The sequence below is a fragment of the Cyprinus carpio genome, chromosome A4 (assembly GCF_018340385.1).
Source record: "Cyprinus carpio isolate SPL01 chromosome A4, ASM1834038v1, whole genome shotgun sequence".
Classification (NCBI taxonomy): Eukaryota; Metazoa; Chordata; class Actinopteri; order Cypriniformes; family Cyprinidae; genus Cyprinus; species Cyprinus carpio.
The window spans coordinates 24,992,688-25,000,140 of NC_056575.1; the positions used below are offsets into that span (position 1 = coordinate 24,992,688).

General features: G+C 46.0%; 1 protein-coding gene across 1 annotated transcript; it reads left to right on the top strand.

Annotated features, from left to right (window-relative positions):
• The first annotated feature begins 206 nt into the window (after positions 1-206).
• LOC122140942 lies at positions 207-3,023 on the top strand. The gene is made up of 2 exons (XM_042746486.1): positions 207-669; positions 1,536-3,023. Exon 2 carries the CDS (start codon positions 2,124-2,126, stop codon positions 3,021-3,023), a length of 900 nt encoding a protein of 299 aa, XP_042602420.1. The 5' UTR covers positions 207-669; positions 1,536-2,123.
• The last annotated feature ends 4,430 nt before the right edge of the window (positions 3,024-7,453 follow it).

Below are 7,453 nucleotides of genomic sequence, written 5' to 3' on the forward strand. Positions count from 1 at the left end.
TTTATTTGTGTTTTGTCTGTTAACGTTGCCCCTAAGAACCAATAATTGGAGGGTCTGCTCTGCCGGAAATATCGCGAAAAAAAATTGTGGCCATTTTAGTGTATGCACCCTTTATTTTTTATCAGAAAAATTGTGAAAAATTTTTTTTTCCTCAAATCCTCAGTGGGTTTGGTAGGCTGTCAATAAATGCATTCCAGAGACACAGAACACATGTGCTGACAACATCCACTGAAAAAATAACTCTTAAAACACATTTCTACATGATTTTGCATCAATTTAATGCAAAATAATTAGGCGTTTTCTCACTTTTTTCCAATATTTTCACCTTTACTTCATTGGCAATCAACTATTCCCCCAAGTTATGACATCAGTCAATATGTCATTCTTTTCACCAAACAGTATACTCATTCCACAGAAAAAATCATAAAAATCCAACCAAAATCAATGGATCTGTGATGATTTCACTAATAGTTCATCAGCAGGCTCAGAACCTCAATAGAATTGAATGCTACTCTCAAAATTCCAAAAGACATGCTGGATATTTAACATCATGGCACACTTACGCACACACACATGATCTAAGTAATTTGAATGAGTTTGTTTGGAACAACCAACCAACGGTAACCAACGGTTACCAACTGACTTCGAAGCTGCTCATCGTTGTCTGTGGTAAGTGACAGTGACTTTAGTGAATACCGGTAGGTCTGCCCCAGCGTTTTGGGAAAAGAATGGTAATATGGATAATTGTAATGATAATTAACTGAAAGGACCACACTAGTTTTCAAACAAGTATATTTCTGATGATTCCTCATCCCAGATGTATCCCTGTAGCAGCAGCATTCATTCTCTACTAGTTTACTCAGCTAGCTTTAACCGTTTTAGCTAATTTCTGTGGTTCCTTTAAACGGCCATAACTCCTCACAGGAATGGGGTAGAGACTTACTTTTTTTTTTAAATGCTCAGAACAGTGTTAATTTCATTGACACTATAATTTGTCATTATTTTCATCAACGACATTTTTTGTCGTTGACATAGACGAAAGTGTCAAATTTTCCTTATAGTTGTCATCATTTAAAGCTGGTTTTTATTTAGTTATCGTCTGGTTTTCGTCTGTGAAAATTTTTTATGTCACTGCAGTTAAATCTGTGTCTGTACTGCATGTTCAAACTTTAAAAATTATTCATATTAAGAGGTTAATTAATAGATGTTTTCTCCGGGAGTATATAATACGTTTGGAGTGAGGAATCATTAGAAATACACTTATAGGAAAGCTGGTGTGGTCCTTGAAGTGTTTTTCATGTCAGACAGAAAGTAGGCCATTTAAGGATAACTAAAGGCTGCACTAAACATTGTTAATACCGAACAATACAAATGTTCTGTAAGATGTAAAACACACTATATATTATGCATAGTTTTTTTTGTATATAGTACTGTACAGTACATATAGAGTGAGTGATTTGTCAAAAGCTAGTTAACTTGTAGTGTCAAACATCTAGATTTCTTTCACCTGAATGCACAATATTTCCCATTTGCAGATTTGGTTCTGATCTTATTGGGTTTGCTGTGGAGGAAAAGTTAGCGAGAAGAGAAGGCAGCAGAGGATTGGAAAGGACAGTAAAGAGGAGTGGAGTGGAGAGGAGAGTGGAGGATTGAACAGAAGATAGGAATGAGGAGAAAAGAGTGAAGAGGACAGGGGTGGACTGAACAAGAGAGAAGAATAGTGGAGGAAAAATGAGGAGTTAATTGACCAGGAAAGAAGAGTGAAGTGGAGAGGAGAGGTATGGAGAGGAGTTGATTGAATCGGAGAGAAGAAGAGGGAAGAGGAGAATAGTGGAGAGGAGTAGAAGAGGAGAAGAGTGGAGAGGATAGGAGAGGAGAGAAGAGTGGAGAGAGGCGGAGTGGATTGGAGAGGAGAATAGAGAGTGAAGAGTACAGGAGTGGATTGAACAAGAGTGGAGAGGAGTGGATTAAATAGGAGAGAATAGGAGTAGAGAGGGGAGAAGAGTGAAAAGGAGAGGATTAAACAAAAGAGAAGCGTGGAGGAGAAAGGAGAGGAGGAGAGGGGAGAGGAGTGACGAGGAGATAACAGGAGAGGAGTGATGTGAATTGGAGACGAATAAAGGATGGAGCCTGAGTTCTCAACCAAGCAGCTGGAGAGAAAGCTGCTCAGTACCAACTATACTGCTTGCATAATATGTCAGAAAACAGACAGTGACGCTGGTCCTCTTCAGAAACTGACAAATCACGGCTACCCTTCCCTCCTATATGCTGTAACCAACAGAAAGGATGATGTCTCATACAGACTTGACAATCAGCTGAAAGCTCAATGTGACTTTCTGGGGAGGAATCCTTTGTGGCACACACAATGTCGTGCGAAGTACACAAATCGTAAAACTGTTGACCAGAAGAGGAAAAAAGTTGAAAAGCCAGAAGGCACTTCATTTGAAGCAGAACTTAATCCTGAGCCAGACAACAGCAGGCCTTATAAAAAAACAAGGATGTCAATGCCACAGCCCATCAAAAACAAGGAAAAGTGCTTCATTTGTGGAAGAGCACGCACGACCAGGGGGAATAGATCCCTCATTTTGATCGCCACTTATGACAGACAGAATGCAGTATGGGAAAAAGCAAACAAACTTGAAGATGAAGAGATACTACACAAGATTCGTGGTCCTGATGGAAACAGGTGTACTGATATGATTGCTGAAGACTTCCGATACCACAAGGAATGCATGACCAACTACCTGACAAAGCGTCTTCGTTCACAGGAAAAGACTACTACTGCCACCACTCCATATGATGCTGCACTCAACCAACTCATATCTTGGATAGATGAGCCCCTTTTCAAAGAGAATGCCATATTCTTCGTTACAGCTTTGAGGGATGAATTCCGTAAATACTTGGAAAGCAATGGAGTTCACAATGTTACCTCATATAGATGTCAATCCTTGATTGCCCGCCTTAGAAGGCACTATGAAGTAGGTGGCAATTGTAATGGTTGTGCCACAGAAAGGATGTTCTAGCCTGATTTGCTCAGCAGAAATGAATGTTGGTTGCATGCTCTCAAAGTTGGAGGAACTTAAGGAGAAAACTGAAGAGACAGAGTATGAAGAAGAAAGTGATGATGAGTTGACACCAGATGACGCCATAGTCTCTTCCTACAACACTGCAAAGAGAATACGGAAGGAGCTCCAGGACCAATGTAAGCAGGCCCTGAAGGAAGCAAGAGAAGCCAGAACAGCTCAAGCCAGTGGAAGTCACCAGATGCCTGGAAGTATGACGGAAGACCCGTCACTGCAGCTAGAGATATCATACCTGGAGGCATCCTGAAGAGTGAGCTCTAACCTGTATAACCACCTGGCATGGATGATAACAAATGCATCTCCAGAGTTAGGTGAGGACGGCCGTGTGAAAATCAGTCCTAAGCAGCAAGAACAAGTTCTCAACCTTGCCCAGGATGTCTGCCAAGCAGTTGCCAAGATCCCAACACCGAAACACGTTGGGACAGCTTTGCACATCCTTAAGGAAACCAGAAGCAAGTCGACTGTATCACTCTTAAATAGATTTGGGAACAGTATCAGCTACAAAGAAGCACAGAGATATATTACAACAATGGCAATGGCAGTTGAAGAGCAGACAACTAGGGATGGTGCCTTCATACCAACGAACCTGAAGGTTGGACGATTCACACAGTTTGCATTTGATAACCTTGACTTCCAAGAGTACACAAAGGATGGACGAACACTGCATGGCACAACACACATCATATTCCAGTACAAGAATCCAGATGAAGACCCCACACCATTGGTTAGTTTACCTCTACTGAAAACCCGCCAACCAGCCCTGGATCTTCTCACTTTTCAGACCAAGCCACCTCAGTCTAAAAGATCGTCAAAAGAGTCGCTCCCTGGTTGGAGTTGAAACAGAGCCTAAGCTTCCTGTGTGTCTACAGAACCTCTGCACCTGAGCATCCTCTGGCATTTAGCTGCATAGCTGCCCTATTGTACTATTGGAGGACCTGAAACCAGTTGTGCTGCTCCAACATGGAGTTCAGTCCAAGCATTTCTCATCCCAGATACCATCCCTGCAACTGTGATCAGCTATGGTCCCTTCTTCCCCAATCACCAACAAACCCAGATGTGGTTTGAACAGTCTGTTTCAGTAGCATGGATGTGTCGAGAAAACATGGTCAAGAGTATGCCATCATCACATGTGATCAAAAATCTATGAAGAATGCAAAGAGAGAAGTATGCCAAACTTATCTTGCGGATGGGTGGCTTCCATATTGCTCAGAATTTCCTTGGAGCCATTGGGCATTTGATGCAGTCCACTGGAATCGAAGACATCATGGTCGAAGCTGATGTCTGTCTCCGTGGAACAGCAAACAAAATCATCAGTGGGAAAGACTACTATGCAATGCTGCACGCCCACACTATGGTGTATGCAGCCATGTTTGCCCTACACTGGGAAGCATTTGCCAGATGGTTGGTCGATGAAGAGAAGGACCTGGAGTACATGTGTGTGCTTAGCAACAATGTTCAGCTACTCCTAGATGCCCTGTCAGAAGAGGATGTAGAGAAGGCAACTTCTGCGTGTGCTGATGCAACTGATCAACTTAAAAAGCTGACATGTTTGATGGCTGAGTTTGATGAAGCACGTACCTCACCTACCACAAAGTTATGGCTAATGTACATGGATATGGTGATGATTCTTAGACGGTTCGTCCATGCTGAGCGTGCAGGTCTGTGGGAGGAACACCTGGCTGAAGTGGAAAAGATGTTACCATACCTTGTAGCTGCTGGCCACTACAAGTATGTATCCTGCCTGCCCCACTACCTAGAAGCTATGAGAAGCTTGCCTACACTGGCTCCAAACATCTATAGTGAATTCAAGGATGGGAAGTTCACTGTATGTCAAATAGAAGGACGGTTCAATGGTGTCTGGACAGACATGGCACTTGAGAAAACCTACAACTGTGATGCCAAGACAAAACTCTTCACTGGCATCAGTCAGCAGCCAGCTGCCATGGAGAAATACTTGAAAGCTCTTCCAGTTCTGACAGCTGTGTCAGAGCAGACAAAGGCTATGGCACACCTGGATGCAGATGACACCAAACACCACAAGGACAAGGACAGCCAAGGTGCAAAGGAGGCAGAAGGTGTAAGGAAAATAACAGATGTCATCAACAACCAGATGATCAATCCTTTCACATGTGAAGAACAGGAGCTGATCAACATTTCAACAGGCCACAAAGCCACATCTGCTGATTTGATCTGTGCTCGTGAAAAAGGTCTGGAGGCTCTGGCTGCAGCAAGAAGAACAGACAGTGAGAAAGTAGCCCAAATTAAACTTTCAAACTTCACAGCAAAGCCAAAGAAGTCAATGTCCATGGCATTCAAAGCCAAAAAGGTCTATGAGGAGGAGAGTGCAGTTGTGCGGAACCTGTACTTTGTTCAGGACTTAGAGGAAGACAGGAAGGTGGAAGTGTTTGGCCATGAATGGACAAGTTGCCCAGCCTCCCTGTTTGAGCCAGATCCATCCCTTGACCAAAGTTATGCAATGCGTAAAGGAAACAGGCAGACTACCTGGCTGCAATCAAGACAGCCCTTGGCAGCTCATGGGGGGGAAGTGGACAAACTACCGCCGTCTGACAAGTCAAGGAGACTGTTACTGCTGTGGAACCTCCAGAGGTGGCGGCAACTGCTGCAGAACCTTCGGAGGTGTCAGTAGTATCCATCCATGAACTCTCGTCCTGCTCTGTCACGGCTAAGGAGGCCGTCTATGAACTCATTCCCTGCCCTGTCAGGGCCACAGAGGCCATCCATGAACTCTCGTCCTACACTGTCACAGCCATGGAGACCGGCTGTGAACTCTCTAACTCCGGCCCCTGTCACATCTATGGAGGGGCCATGAGTGAACTTTCTACCTGCCTTATCATGGCCACAGAGACCACCATTAACCTGTTTATGTTCTCTGTTCCAGTCCCACCTAACCAGACTTGCTCTCCTGTGCTATCTACTCTGCTGTGGTGTGTCCTGCTGCTCTGCCCTGGTGGGCTTCTTTCTGTCTCGTCTGGAGACTTGTCAAGGAGACTGTTACTGCTGTGGAACCTCCAGAGGTGGCGGCAACTGCTGCAGAGCCTTCGGAGGTGTCAGTAGTATACATCCATGAACTCTCGTCCTGCTCAGGGCCAGAGCAGAGGACCAGCCCTGGTGGGCTTCTGTCTCATCTGCTTGGCTGTGGTGGTCCTCTGCTTCGCCCTGGTGGGCTCCGGCTCCGACTGCTCCGCCCTGTTCCCCATGTTAAGCCCAGGAAGGGCTCTTGTTCCCCATGTTAAGCCCTTCCTGGGCTTAACATGGGGAACAAGAGCCCTTCCTGGGCTTAACATGGGGAACAGGGCGGAGCAGTCGGGACCCGGAGCCCACAAGGGCGGAGCAGAGGCACCACAGCCAAGCAGATTAGACAGAAGTCCACCAGGGCTGGTCCTCTGCTCTGCCCTGAGCAGGACGAGAGTTCATGGATGTATACTACTGACACCTCCGAAGGCTCTGCAGCAGTTGCCGCCACCTCTGGAGGTTCCACAGCAGTAAACAGTCTCCTTGACAAGTCTCCAGACGAGACAGAAGTACACCAGGGCAGAGCAGAGGACCACCACAGCAGAGTAGATAGCACAGGAGAGCAAGTCTGGTTAGGTGGGACTGGAACAGAGAACATAAACAGGTTAATGGTGACCCCTGTGGCCATGATAAGGCAGGTAGAAAAGTTCACTCATGGCCTCCATAGATGTGACAGGGCCGGCAGAGAGTTCACAGCCGGTCTCCATGGCTGTGACAGTGTAGGACGAGAGTTCATGGATGGCCTCTGTGGCCCTGAAGCCGTGTGCAATGAGTTCATAGACGGCCTCCTTAGCCGTGACAGAGCAGAGGACGAGTTCATGGATGGATACTACTGACACCTCCGAAGGTTCTGCAGCAGTTGCCGCCACCTCTGGAGGTTCCACAGCAGTAACAGTCTCCTTGACAGCAACACAACAGGCTGACAGAACATTGCTGGGTGCAACAGACAGGATGTGACGAGGCTCTGGAAGTTCAGCTGAGACGTGATGAGGCTCTGGAAGTTCAGCTGAGACGTGACAAGGCTCTAGATGATCTGTTGTGGTATGATGAAATGCTGGAAGATCTGTTGAGACATGATGAAGTTCTGGAAGATTGGTAGTGATTTGACTGGGCTCATAAAGATCAACTGTGACTTGACCTTGTTCAATCTTGTGCAGTGGCGCTGGGCTGGCGGCCATCTTGTGCAGTGGCGCTGGGCTGGCGGCCATCTTGTGCAGTGGCGCTGGAGTGGCAGCCATGACAGGATGAGTCTCAGGAGCGGCGGCCACTTTGTGAACAGCCTCTGGGCTGGCAGCCTTCTTGCGAAGAGACTTTGGGGCTTTAAAGTCCTCTGCCCC

Bases quoted from the DNA above. Each gene is read 5' to 3' on its own strand.
- LOC122140942 (XM_042746486.1), top strand. From the start codon at position 2,124: ATGGAGCCTGAGTTCTCAACCAAGCAGCTGGAGAGAAAGCTGCTCAGT.